The following is a 15,489-nucleotide window of genomic DNA, read 5'->3' on the forward strand; positions in this document are numbered from 1 at the left end:
TCAAATGCCGGCCATATTATCTCCGAAGAAAATTATTGTCAGTTATAGTCAGAGCTGTGTATATACCCCCTGTTAGCAATTTATGTTATTCTTCAATAGCACAAACTCCAAAGCATATCTGGGGGAGAAAAWTTGTTTTTTTTGAGAAGGACAAATCAAGATGTTATATTGGGAGGTAGATGTTCAGTCTCCTCTGTCCTCAGCTTTTCTCCACTGAACAAAGGAACAGGATGTTATTTATCCCCCACCCTAGCCTGGGGATGACCAAACAGAAGTCCTTGCAGTACAACTTGGCCAATGGCTAAATAACAAATATCCTGCTCCCGACTCAATGTACAGAACGTAGGAAAAGTAGCTCTGAGTTCAGGAGTGACATTGCACAGATTATAAACAGCTGTTGAACTGAAACCCAACTCCTATTGACAATTCCCTGTTGAACATTTTTAGTACTCTTGTCCTCTCATCCTCTGCGTTGTGTATTTATCTTCAAAATATTCTTATACCCCTCAAGCAGACACCACAATGGCCCTCAAGGAACTTCACTGGACTGTATGCAAACTGGAAACCATATATCCTGAGGGTGCATTTATTATAGCTGGGGATTTTAACAAAGCAAATTTGAGAACAAGGCTACCTCAATTATATCATTTACATTTCATTTCATTTCCATTTCAGTCATTTAGCAGACGCTCTTATCCAGAGCGACTTACAAATTGGAAAGTTCATACATATTCATCCTGGTCCCCCCGTGGGGAATGAACCCACAACCCTGGCGTTGCAAGCGCCATGCTCTACCAACTGAGCCACACGGGACCACATATCATCATATTGATTGCAGCACTCGCACGGGCAATACACTCGATCACTGCTACTCTAACTTCTGTGATTTATACAAGGCCCTCCCTCGCCCTCCCTTTGATATATCCGACCATGACTCCGTCTTGCTTCTACAGTCTTATATGCAGAACGCTGGTCTGACCAATCGGAATCCACGCTTCAAGATTGTTTTGATCACGCGGACTGGGATATGTTCCAGACAGCCTCAGAGAACAACATCGATCTATATGTTGACTCGGTGAGTGAGTTTATAAGGAAGTGCATTGGAGATGTTGTACCCACTGTGACTATTAAACCCTACCCTAACCAGAAACCGTGGATGGATGGCTGCATTCGCGCAAAACTGAAACCGCGAACCATTGCATTTAACCATGGAAAGACAACTGGGAATATGGCAGAATATAAACAGTGTAGTTATTCCCTCCGCAGACAATCAAACAAGCGAAATGTTGGTATAGGGACAAAGTGGAGTCGCAATATAATGGCTCAAACACGGGACGTATTTGGCAGGGTCTACAGGAAATCACAGACTACAAAAAGAAAACCAGCCACGTTACGGACACCGACGTCTCAATTCCAGAAATACTAAACACCTTCTTTACCTTGAGGAAAATACAGTGCCACCGTCACGACCCGCTAACAAGGACTGCAGGCAACCCCCTCTCTTTTTCCGTGGCTGACGTGAGAAAGACATTTAAACGTGTTAACCTCACTAGGGTAGGGGGCACGAATTTTACCTCTGGATGAAAAGCGTGCCCAAAGTAAACTGCCTGCTACTCAGGCCCAGAAGCTAGTATATGCAAATAATTAGTTAGATAGAAAACACTCCAAAGTTTCTAAAACTGTTAAAATAATGTCTGTGAGTACAACAGCACTGAAATGGCAGGCGAAAACCTGAGAAAAATCCATCCAGGAAGTGGGATTTTTTTATGTTTGTAGTAGCGACTGAAAGCGCYCCTTTCTTGTTTTCCTTTTATATTGACGAAGCTGTTGTCCGGTTGAAATATAAATTGATTATTATGACTAAAAACAACCCGAGGATTGAGTATACACATCGTTTGACATGTTTCTACGAACTTTACTGATACTTTTCGGATTTTTTATCTGCCTGTTGTGACTGCCTTTGAGAAAGTGGATTACTGAACAAAACGTGCGAACAAAACTGAGGTTTTTTGGATATAAAGAGGGACTTTATCAAACAAAACTAACATTTATTCAGTAAATGGGAGTCTTGTGAGTGCAACCATATGAAGATCATCAAAGGTAAGTGATTCATTTTATCGCTAATTCTGACTTGTGTAACTCCTCTACTTGGCTGGTAACTGTTTGTAATGATTTGTCTGCTGGGCGCTGTTCTCAGATAATCGCATGGTATGCTTTCGCCGTAAAGTCTTTTTGAAATCTTACACCGAGGTTGGATTAACAAGAAGTTAATCTTTAAACCGATGTATAACACTTGTATGTTTTATACATTTTTATAATGAGTATTTCTGTTTTTGTATTTGGCGCTCTGCAATTTCACATGATGTTGGTCAGGCGGGCAGCTCAGATGGCGCTGGGCAGGCGGGCAGCTCAGATGGCGCTGGGCAGACAGGCAGCTCAGATGGCGCTGGGCAGACGGGCAGCTCAGATGGCGCTGGGCAGACGGGCAGCTCAGATGGCGCAGGGCAGACGGGCAGCTCAGATAGCGGTGGGCAGACGGGCAGCTCAGATGACGCTGGGCAGGCAGGCAGCTCAAACGGCGCTGGGCAGACGGACGGCGCAGACGGCGCTGGGCAGACGGCAGACTATGGCCGGCTGAGGCACACAGTAGGCCTGGTGCGTGGTGCCGGAACTGGTGGTACCGGGCTAAGGACACGCACCTCAAGGCTAGTGCGGGGAGCAGCAACAGGGCGCACAGGGCTCTGGAGATGCACAGGAGGCTTGGTGCATGGTGCCGGAACTGGTGGTACCGGGCTGGAGACACGCACCACAGGGCGAGTGCGTGGAGGAGGAACAGGGCTCTGGAGACGCACTGGAAGCCTGGTGCGTGGTGTAGGCACTGGTGGTACTGGGCTGGGGCGAGGAGGTGGCGCCGGATATACCGGACCGTGAAGGCGTACAGGAGCTCTTAAGCACCGAGCCTGCCCAACCTTACCTGTTTAATGCTCCCCGTAGCCAGGCCAATGCGGCGAGGTGGAATAGCCCGCACTGGGCTGTGCTGGCGAACCGGGGACACCATGCGTAAGGCTGGTGCCATGTACACCGGCCCGAGGAGACGTACTGGAGGCCAGATACGTTGAGCCGGCTTCATGGCACCTCGCTCGATCCCCCCTCTAGCCCGGCCGATACGTGGAGTTGGAATGTACCGCACCAGGCTAAGCACAAGTACAGGAGACACTGTGCGCTCTTCCGCATAACACAGTGTCTGCCCGTACTCTCGCTCTCCACGGTAAGCACGGGGAGTTGGCGCAGGTCTCCTACCTGACTTCGCCACACTCCCTTGTAGCCCCCTCCCAATAAACTTTTGGGGCTGACTCTCAGGCTTCCAGCCTCGCTTCCGTGCTGCCTCCTCATACCACCGCCTCTCGGCTTTAGCTGCCTCCAGCTCTTCACGAGGGCGGCGATATTCTCCCGGTTGTGCCCAGGGTCCTCCGCTGTCCAGAATTTCCTCCCAATTCCATAAGTCCTGCGATCGCTGCTCCTGCTGCTGCTGCCGCTTACCACGCTGCTTGGTCCGAGTGTGGTGGGTGATTCTGTCACGATCGTCTTCGGGTGAAAGAGAGGACCAAGGCGCAGCGTGATATAAATACATATTTGTATTTATTTAAGGAAGACGAAGAACACTAACACAAACTAAACAAAACAACAAACCGAACGACCGTGAAGCTATACAAGACAAATAAGTGCAGACACTGGCAACTTACACATAGACAATTACCCACAACCTACCTAATGACTATGGCTGCCTAAATATGGCTCCCAATCAGAGACAACGATAGACAGCTGTCTCTAATTGAGAACCAATCTAGGCAACCATAGACTTACATAAACACCTACACTGAACACAACCCCATGAACTCTACAAAAAAAAAACTAGACAATACAAACACCCTAGACGAGACAAACACACACAAACATCCCCCATGTCACACCCTGACCTAACTAAAATAATACAGAAAACAAAGATAACTAAGGCCAGGGCGTGACACTTGCAGAACTTGATACTCAGTTGAGTCAACAGCCTATCTGTCTGATGATCGTTTATCATGCCTAATGTGTGAGTAGAGGGCCCTGAAATGTGACTGTGCAAACCCAATCTCTTTCATGGCCTGCTAGGCTGCTGGCAGCACTAATAAGGATCTTGTCTCATCATACACAATCCAGGGCCAGCCGGCTGTCACAGGGAAGAGGGAAGGCATTTCAACACCTCTAACAATGCTCTGTCGTTCACAGATTAACCAAGTCTACGTCCCAAATGGCCCCTTCTTCCCTATATGGTGCACTACGTTTGACCAGAGCCCTATGTGGCTTTTCTATTTAGTAGCAGCCCAAGTCTGGTGTGAGTTTCTCACCCCAGCTACCTTCTTCTACTCTCAGGGCCTCCCAGAGACTTTGAAACAACCCTGGAAAGGAAACTGCAAAGGTTGATAGTACAGATCACACAGGGGAACTTGCTAATATATGCATATTAGGTTTTTATTCTCGCAGACTTAATCTATTCAGACACACAGTGCGATAGCATGCTGTAGTGTTTGTCAGAACCTTTGAGTGTTCCAGAACCTATGAGTGCTCCAGAACCTTTGAGTGTTCCAGAACCTATGAGTGCTCCAGAACCTATGAGTGCTCCAGAACCTATGAGTGCTCCAGAACCTATGAGTGCTCCAGAACCTATGAGTGCTTCCAGAACCTATGACGTGTCTCCAGAAACCTTTGAGTGCTCCAGAACCTATGAGTGCTCCAGAACCTATGAGTGCTCCAGAAACCTATGAGTGCTCCAGAACCTATGAGTGCTCCAGAAACCTATGAGTGTTCCAGATCCAGAACCTATGAGTGCCTCCAGAACATATGAGTGCTCCCAAGAAAAACCTATGAGTGCTCCAGAACCTATGAGTGCTCCAGAACCTATGAGTGTTCCAGAACCTATGAGTGTTCCAGAACCTATGAGTGCTCCAGAATCTATAAGTGTTTGAGAATCTTTGCATGTTTGTCAGAATCTCTGTGTTCCAGAAACAGTGATTTTGGATAAAGGTGGCTTAGTGAAAACCTTCCCCTGTCCTGACCGACATTGCATGTTTTTACTCTAAAATTGACTACAGTACACTAAATGTTCCAATTACAAAGAGTAAGAAAGAACTGTGTGGGGAAAATGTCTGATATTGTAGAAATACAATATCACATTGTTGTGGTGATATAAAGATAACAGGCTCTAATTCAGTTTCTATTTACCCACAGATGTGCTAAATAGCTGTGAGGCATCTTTACACCCACAATCCTCTATCAGTTCTTCTTCCTGACTGTTAAAGATTGTGTCTCAAACGGCACCCTATTTCCTACATAGTGAAATACTATTTACCAGGGCCCATAGGGCTTTGATTCAAAAGTAGTGCACTATTTAGATAAAAGGGAGAGAGAGAGATGGCAAGAGAAAGAGTATGTCTCAACCCTTTCTCCCTGGTTGTTAGAGACAGAAGTAGAGATTGAGAGAATGAGATGGGGAGAGAGAGAGCGAGAGGTAGAGAGAGAACACGTGGTTGTTAGTTATGGAGGTAGAATACGCCCATTCTGTGTGTGTGTGCATGTGTGTGTGTGTAGACTGATGTGGGCGTATAGAGGTGTGCACTCTCCGTTCAGCTCAGACAGCAACACTTAAAAAAAAAGAAAAGGGGATTTATTTACACCCAGTGTGTGTGTGTGTGTGTGTGTGTGTGTGTGTGTGTGTGTGTGTGTGTGTGTGTGTGTGTGTGTGAAAATATCAAAATTCTAGTTTAGACCTTTTAGTCCTGTGTAGATTAAAATCTACACAGTTTTTTCAATTTCAACTTATTTTAGAAGAAATAGTGAATAAAAAAAGAATGTGCAACATTTCCAATATATTAGAGTGCATCTCTAAACATTTATTATGTTTATAGTTACATCTTAAAATGTTTCTACCTTTCAGATCTATAGGATCCTCTAAGATCCGCAGGAAGGTCTAGTGACTAGGAAATATGGTTCTGTTTGGAATTTAGCCTGCGTAGACAAGATTGTCTAACCTCAGCTCAGACATGAACACTGGGATAGAGGTTGGCTGACAACAGTGATACATGATCCAATCAAATAGTTGTGTTTGGGTTCACCAGGCCTTAACAGGCCATCCACTGTACAGACACCATTGGACAAGAGGAGAGACAGAGAGAGAGACAGAGTTGGCATGAGAGAGGTGAAGACAGAATGGGGAGGCTGCATCTTGAAGAAAAGCGAGAGACACTGCGGTGCTAACTCCTCCAAACAACAGATTGAGAATTTTCACACCCACCCCAAGAGATGAGAGTATTTCATACCCACCCCAAGAGATTGAGAGTATTTCATACCCACCCCACGAGAATTGAGAGTATTTCACACCCACCTCCAAGAGATTGAGAGTATTTCACACCCACCTCCAAGAGATTGAGAGTATTTCACACCCACCTCCAAGAGATTGGTTCCACCCTAAATTGAAGTATTTCACACCACCTCCAAGAGATTGAGAGTATTTCACACCCACCTCCAAGAGATTGAGAGTATTTCACACCCACCTCCAAGAGATTGAGAGTTTTTCACACCCACCTCCAAGAGAATAAGTATTTCATACCCACCTCCAAGAGATTGAGAGTATTTCACACCCACCCTCAAGATTGAGAGTATTTCACACCCACCCCAAGAGATTGAGAGTATTCACACCCACCTCCAAGAGATTGAGAGTATTTCACACCCACCTCAAGAAGATTGAGATATTTCACACCCATCTCAAGAGAATGAGAGTATTTCACACCCACCTCCAAGAGAAGAGAGTATTTCATACCCACCTCCAAGAGATTGAGAGTATTTCACACCCACCCTCCAAGAGATTAGAAGATTTCACACCCACCTCAGAGATGAGAGTATTTCACACCACCTCAAGAGATTGAGAGTATTTCACACCCACCTCCAAGAGATTGAGAGTATTTCACACCCACCTCCAAGAGATTGAGAGTAATTTCACACCCACCTCCAGAGATTGAGAGTATTCAACCCACCTCCAAGAGATTGAGAGTATTCACACCACCTCCAAGAGATTGAGAGTATTTCACACCCACCTCCAAGAGATTGAGAGTATTTCACACCCACCTCCAAGAGATGAGAGTATTTCACACCCACCTCCTAGAGATTGAGAGTATTTCACACCCACCTCCAAAGATTGAGAGTATTTCACACCCACCTCCTCTGACTCCTTTCTCTATCTCAGCAACAATTACAACAACACAGATGGTTTTGACCCAGCACAGCAGGCTATCACTTATTAAACACCTCGGAGCAGCACAGCAGGCTATCACTTTATTAAACACCTCAGAGCAGCACAGCAGGCTAAACTTTATCAAACACCTCGGAGCAGCACAGCAGGCTATAACTTTATCAAACACCTCGGAGCAGCACAGCAGGCTATCACTTTATCAAACACCTCGGAGCAGCACAGCAGGCTATCACTTATTAAACACCTCGGAGCAGCACAGCAGGCTATCACTTTATCAAACACCTCAGCAGCACAGCAGGCTATCACTTTATTAAACACCTCGGAGCAGCACAGCAGGCTATCACTTTATTAAACACCTCAGAGCAGCACAGCAGGCTATCACTTTATTAAACACCTCGGAGCAGCACAGCAGGCTATCACTTTATTAAACACCTCAGAGCAGCACAGCAGGCTATCACTTTATTAAACACCTCGGAGCAGCACAGCAGGCTATAACTTTATAACACCTCGGAGCAGCACAGCAGGCTATCACTTTATCAAACACCTCAGAGCAGCACAGCAGGCTATCACTTTATCAAACACCTCAGAGCAGCACAGCAGGCTATCACTTTATCAAACACCTCGGACAGCACAGCAGGCTATCACTTTATCAAACACCTCAGAGCAGCACAGCAGGCTATCACTTTATCAAACACCTCAGAGCAGCACAGCAGGCATCACTTTATCAAACACCTCGGAGCAGCCAAGCAGGCTATCACTTTATCAAACACCTCGGAGCAGCACAGCAGGCTATCACTTTATTAACACCTCGGAGCAGCACAGCAGGCTATCACTTATTAAACACCTCGGAGCAGCACAGCAGGCTATCACTTTATAAACACCTCGGAGCAGCACAGCAGGCTATCATTTAAAAACACCTCGGAGCAGCACAGCAGGCTATCACTTTATTAAACACCTCGGAGCAGCACAGCAGGCTATCACTTTATTAAACACCTCAGAGCAGCCAAAGAATACATCAAAATACAGTATACCCTCTGGCAGTCAATGTCACAGATTTGACAGGCTTCATGTGACGTTTACAACACGGAACGTAGACAGAAATAAATTCAAAAATTCAGAGGTTCAATATCTGCCAGGTTGAGGAGTTGACATCTGACATTTTTCAGTCTTGTAAAGCCTCATAGACTCCTGGATTACTTGTTGCCGCCCAGCAGCGGCCAGTACACACTCACACACATGCACGCATGCACACACAACACACACACAAACACACMCCCAGTACACAGAGCCAATCTAATATGCAATTGTAATTGAGACTTTTTATAGGCACTAACTCGACCATGGCTTGTTGGCCAAAGTCTATGTGGAAATGAATGGAGTTTTTGTAGGGTTTTGGGATAAACACTGATGTACACTGGTCTATGATAAACACAGGCTTAGGAGATCTTATACGTTTTGTTCCATGAGATATTGTTCATAAGCTAATGTCACTTTTTGGGTTTAAGCCTAACCCTAGGTATTTATGGAATTTATACAAGCACATAAAGGCTTCATAATAATGAAGGTCATGTTAACTGACTGATATTATCTCAGAGAACAAAATGTATTAGATCTCCTTATTTTTGGCGTTCACCACAATACCCTGTTATTTCCCCAATTCACTTTCCCCATAGGAATGTCTGAACAAACCAGAGGTAATTCATTTCTGTTTTTAGGACTACATGCTGGCAAGCTTTATAGGGCCTCAGTTTGTACTGAGATGGGAGGGGTGGAGTGGAGAGGACAAGAGGGGAGACAGGAGGGGAGGAGTGAGTGGACGAGAGGGGAGGGGAGGAGATTGGAGAGGGGTGAAGTGGAGTCGAGAGGAGTGGAGTGGAGAGGACAAGAGGGGAGGAGATTGGAGAGGGGTGGAGTGGAGTGGAGAGGACAACAGGGGAGACAGGAAGGGAGGAGATTGGAGAGGGGTGGAGTGGAGTCGAGAGGAGTGGAGTGGAGAGGACAAGAGGGGAGGAGATTGGAGAGGGATGGAGTGGAGAGGACAACAGGGGAGACAGGAAGGGAGGGGATTGGAGAGGGCAAGAGGGGAGAGGAGAGGAGAGGGGCTCCATATCACTACTGCCTACTAATGGAGGAGAGGAGAAGAAAGGGGACGGGTGGAGAGGACAAGAGGGGAGAGGAGAGGGGCTCCATATCACTACTGCCTACTAATGGAGGAGAGGAGAAGAAAGGGGACGGGTGGAGAGGACAAGAGGGGAGAGGAGAGGGGCTCCATATCACTACTGCCTACTAATGGAGGAGAGGAGAAGAAAGGGGACGGGTGGAGAGGACAAGAGGGGAGAGGAGAGGAGAGGGGCTCCATATCACTACTGCTTACTAATGGAGGAGAGGAGAAGAAAGGGGACGGGTGGAGAGGACAAGAGGGGAGAGGAGAGGAGAGACGCATGTTTCTGAGGACTTTTTATTGTCGACAGTAACACAGAGAGTTATTCCTTCTGATTATATGAATCAGCGTTGAGAATTTATGTATTTTCCTTTTCCAAACTTTGACCTAAATCTAATGATGGTTCAACTTTGTGTTGATTTCACTTTGAATTAACGTTAGTTGACAACTCAATCAAAACTAGACATTGAACTGACGTCTGTGCCCAGTGGGTTGGCACTTTCATCCACTGCACGTGTTGATTTTACGAATACGAATGTACAGTATATTCAAATTAACTTCCACTGTGCTCCAAAAATGGCTGAATATTGTCCTTATCTCCAGTTTGATTCTTTAGTCATGCACCTTGGGGGAAGGTGACATATGAGCAATGTTTTTTCCTTTCTAACTATAGGTCTTAACTGTGCTCAGTCCAAAGGCCCTTACTCAAACCTCCATTAAACACACTTTATGGTCCATTTGAGTCCCTGTCAGTTTGTTTATGCCAACGTCAATCATTTCCCATCATTACTTGCCTGCCACCACAGCACCGCACCACTGCAACTTAATGGCACACAAACACATACAAACACACGCACGCATGCATGCACGCACACACACAGTACTGCTGCACTGCAACTTAATGGCACTTACAACAAGACAGCCAACTATTTAGTGATGGACTGACGGTCAGTGAACAGACTCAGAAAATGTTTCCCAATTATCTGTAGTAACACACACGCACGCACACACACACACACGCACGCACGCACGCACCACACACACACGCACGCACGCACGCACCACACACACACTGTGGTTAATTATTTACGGCTTTGTTGGCCATAAACTACAGTTATATTTTTAGCGACTTAGTCAGTACGTTTGTAAACCAAGTCACCTTGGAAATGGGCCAACCAGAGAGCTTAGAGGCTCTTCTACAGGGGTGTCTCAAGCAGCAGGGTGTGTGTGTCTGTCTGGTCTGTCTGGTCTGCTCTGTTAACTCCTAGAATTAATGTTTGAGTGCACTGACTCCATGTGCATTGACTTCCCAGAAGATTCCTCCTGATTCCATTTCAATTCAGGAAGTAAACTGAAATGACTGAAGTGAAATGGAAGTGAAATGGAACTGACCCCAACACTGCTAAAGACTATTCTTGGAATGGCCAAACCAACCCCATCTGAGCTTTAGGCAGGTAAAATCTATTGGGGTTAAAAATCTCTTTTCCGAAAGAGACCTGGGAGACCTGGCAAGAAAGTACTTGAGACACTGAGAGAGTACTTGAGACACAGAGAGAGTACTTGAGACAGAGAGAGTACTTGAGACACAGAGAGAATACTTGAGACACAGAGAGAGTACTTGAGACACAGAGAGAGTACTTGAGACACAGAGAGAGTACTTGAGACACAGAGAGAGTACTTGAGACACCAAGAGAGAACTTAAGACACAGAGAGTACTTGAGACACTGAGAGAGTATTTGGGCCCCCGAGAGAGTACTTAAACACTGAGAGAGTACTTGAGAGTTTTCAAAGGGGTAGGTTAAACAGGTGGGAGATTAGTTTTGGTTCTTGACTGAGTGTTACTATAAATGTCAGTCTCTGTATCTATCTCACTGAGTATCTATGTAGAATCTTAGAGAGCTCTTCTACAGGGGTGTCAAGCAACAGGGTGTTTGTGTGTGTGTGTGTGTGTGTTGTGCTGTCAGCAGGGGTTGCCAGTGTGATGGAGACAGAGAGGTGCTTGGGGCAACCCAAACCCCCTCTGATCACCAACCTTCTCTCCCATGATGTGAGCAGTACAGACAGAGAGCATAGAGCTCAGTGCAGAACATATGCTCTTTACTGAGACAGACTGAGTCTGTATGTGGGTGAGAGAGAAATGCCACCTCCTCCTCTAAACCAATTAATGGATATGTCATGGCTCTCTCATAGCGCTGGTGATATAGACATACAGAAAATGCTTCCACACACTGAGCTTCTGTGGGCCTGAGAACACCAGCTTCTTAAGAGTCAGAACCTGGATATCTCACTCACTCACTCACTCACTCACTCACTCACTCACCTCACTCACTCACTCACCACACACAGCCCAGTGTCTCTGAATAGAGGGCACATTCTGACAGGTCACAATGCCTCTGTAATCCCAATTCTCCCCGCTCGCGTGACCACACACACACACACACACACACACGCACCACACACACACACACACACACACACACACACACACACACACACACACACACACACACACACACACACACACCACACACACACACACACAACACACACACACACACCACACAACACACACCACCACACACACACACACACCACACACACACCACCACACCACACACGAAGAGCAAAGAATGTGCACTGGAGCAGAACGAGGACGGTATGAAGTGGGATTGGACAGGTTGTGTACTGGTTGTATGAAGAAGTGTTGTTAACGTCTTTTTGAGCAACCAGAAAAATACATTACCTGACCAGAAAACAACCAAAATCTGATGTCTTGATCTCATCGTCAAAAATTGCATAATTTCTGAAACCAGTTGATTACATTCTTAATAAATGACTTTTTCTGAACAGGAAAAACTGTTTAAAACCAGAGAAGAATGTCATTAGGACATCCTAATGTGTGTGTGTGTGCCATCTTTGACACACAGACCGTTAGGCCTCAGGGTACACACACACACACACACACACACACACACACACACACACACACACACACACACACACCATCAGCTATGCCACACAGCCGTCACTAACCCTCAGGCTGTACTGGGGGGACAGTTGCTCTTTAGTGACCTATCAGGAGGAAATGTTAAATGAGGGGGAGCAGAGGGGGATTCTCATTGACATTCTTTTTCCTATGGCTCAAAATGTTCCTGAAACGCACCCGAGAGTCCTGTCCTATACAGATTTACGTGCATTGCCTCTCAGAATGGAAAATGGAGAGCTAGCTGAATGGAGAGCAGAGCTAGCTGAGCCAAGCCAAATGGCAGAGAAATAGGATGTCGCCTGCGTGCCAAAGACTCCTCCACAGCTAAGATGTAACACATGAATGGAAAAATGGCTAATCTGGTGTTCTGGGTGAAAGCTAGTGGAAAAAATTGAATTGTGAGGTTGAAGGAAGATGATGACGCAGCCATTTTACATGGAAGAGGAGTCGTGGATCATATTATACTTTACTAGCCTGGTTTCCAGATTTGTGTGTGTGTGTGTGTGTGTGTGTGTGTGTGTGTGTGTACTGTACCAGCCTGCATGCCAGATGTACAGAAGGTGAAGTCTGGCATGACTATATGAGGCTGACAATATGGTCAATTTACAAACAACTATGATGCACCATATAGTTGTAGTAGGCCTATGACAATGTTCAGTCTACAAGCCAATGGAAAAACAGGATTCTGAGCCAGATTGTGATGATGCAGTCATTTTACTGTGTAAGGAGGAGTATCATTGAGGGTCTAGCATTGATGTCTGGAGAAAGCATTCTGAGGCTGAGGTGGTGCAGGATCCGTGTTGATACATCCCTTTTTACAGTAGCTCTAGTAAATGATGAAATAAATATAGAGTTGGTCTATTATGACAACGTCCTAAAGCCAGATGAACAATAGGAGTCTGAAGCTATCATGAGGGCTCCTGTCTCTGCATACTACATATTGAGTTTTTGTCTTTTTGGACAAGATAACAGGCGTTCAAAATCTGTGTTCTAAGAGTTCTATGGCAATATGATGTCACCCCTTTCTGGGTGAGGACAACCCTCCATGATTCATCCCTTACTGCCACCCTTGCCATTTTAGACGTCATCATCTCTCTATGTTTAACCAACATATGCAATGCTGAAGCATTCTCACACATCTCACAGTTCAGGACACATACACTGTTTATGGAGATATGAAGATGGTTCCTTCAAAGTCAGTGAAATCTTAAACACTGAAACTTAAAGCAATGCATTAATGCAATATGGTGCCTAACTGTACTGTAAAAAAAAACAGAACGATTTGGAGAACATCTGTGGATACTGTCCATGCATAGCTAATAGCAACAATTAGATGTTGCATTACATTAAAACGTAAATAAAATGTACATCAAATCATTGAATATCTAAAGAATGGAAGAATATGTTGCCATAGTAAGTACAGCAAATTCCCGAAGAGTAGTGTGATATTGTACACACTCTCTTGTGAGCAAAGCAGGATAATGTCTACAGTTTTAGCGTATTCATTCATTCATTTAGACTGACGCTCGCATGTGTTTGTTTGTTCCTCATATTTGCCATCACTTTGTGTCTGAATGACAGGAATGCATTACATCACTGATAAGATTGCTTCTTATACTCACCAATAGTTGACACCACAGTCCCAACGAAATAAAAAGCCCCTGTAAAATCCCATCGCGGCCTGAGAGCATCAGCTCGGATCCCCGCGGCAATAGCAGTCTCATACTCCCGTAGGAAAGAATTCAGATCCTCCAAACTGATATTGAACGTCTCGCTGAAGTTGAAAAGTGTTATGTTCCATTTGCCGTGCGCCTGCACCTCCGAAGGACGCTCTATAGCAGAAAACACCACGGCACCGCACAGCAGATACAGAACGATCAGGATGGCTAGCAGCAAGAAGCGGCCGTTGTCTTCGTTTAAGTGGAGGGAGCGGCAGCCTTGCAGTCGCTGAACAGGCATCATCCAGACTTCAGCACCACTAGCGCAACGGACAGCGACCCACTCCGTGTCGGATGGCGACCCCCTCCCCGTCGGACAGCAACCCGCACCGCGACAGACAGGACATCCAATCACTTTATTGTCCTACTTTAGAATCTTTAGAAAATCTCAACTGATACTGCACGTGCTCAGAGCTCATTCCAAAAACGTTACAGGACATTTACACAAGTCAATCTCCCTTCTCATTAATTGTATAGGCTAACCTGGACAACCGAGAAGAACCAACCCACTTAGCTAGAACCTTTCGTTATTCCTTCGTTTGGGACCGAATACTTTTTGGGCGGTATCCAGAGCATACCACATCAGCGCAATAGGCTACCCATCAACCCCTAATCCAAAACAATCGAATCATCTTTACATTAAGTAGTGGTAATGCAACAAAACCAATCTAATCATCCGTACCGCTATTCCTGTTCCCCTTGTCCATTGTGAAAGCTATAGGAGCGGGTATGTGAGTTCTCCGCTGGGTAGCTGCACCAAACCGCTCATCGCGGGGGGCTATTATATCACTTTCTGTCACTACCATTTGACATGGTCGAATTACTACACATAGAAAGAAGTCTGCGGGCGCATCTCCTTCATCTCCCTCCCCCCTCTTTCCCTTACCCTACTCAGCTCCTCAATCTATCTTCCCATGACAGGCTATCTGATGCTGGTCTAACGTCGAGCTGCAGTCCTAATGAGCCAGTGATAGTCGAGAACAGACACTGGCAGCACATCGCATCGGATCTGTGGACCAGTGCTGAGATCATGCTGTACTATGCTATCCCGGAGAATATAGTGTCCCATGCAGCATAACTAGCAGCAGCGTCCACGTAGGATACAGCCGATGAGAGGAGAGCCTGAAGAGGACACCACAGTTGGAAAATAATATTCACTGACGAAACATCAGCAGTCAAACTTGAGGTGATATTCTGTTATGAGACATTCGTGGGCGGTTTAGTTGATGGCAGTTGAACGGATACGTCCTTTATATTTTAGTCTATGGCCCTATGAGCACAAATCAACTTTAGGTTTATCTTTTTTTCTTGACTATAGTTTGACTAAATCCCATGG

General features: G+C 45.7%; 1 protein-coding gene across 1 annotated transcript in view; it reads right to left on the minus strand.

Moving 5' to 3' along the window:
- Window positions 1–14,397, minus strand: part of LOC112070818 (potassium channel subfamily K member 12-like) — a 46,343-nt gene extending 31,946 nt beyond the window's left edge. The window contains exon 1 of the mRNA XM_024138266.2: window positions 14,058–14,397. Within this exon, the coding sequence (XP_023994034.2) occupies window positions 14,058–14,397 (340 nt within the window). The remainder of the gene's footprint in view (window positions 1–14,057) is intronic.
- Between the last annotated feature and the right edge of the window lie 1,092 nt (window positions 14,398–15,489).

Source organism: Salvelinus sp. IW2-2015, unplaced genomic scaffold (assembly GCF_002910315.2).
Source record: "Salvelinus sp. IW2-2015 unplaced genomic scaffold, ASM291031v2 Un_scaffold1433, whole genome shotgun sequence".
Taxonomy (NCBI): Eukaryota; Metazoa; Chordata; class Actinopteri; order Salmoniformes; family Salmonidae; genus Salvelinus; species Salvelinus sp. IW2-2015.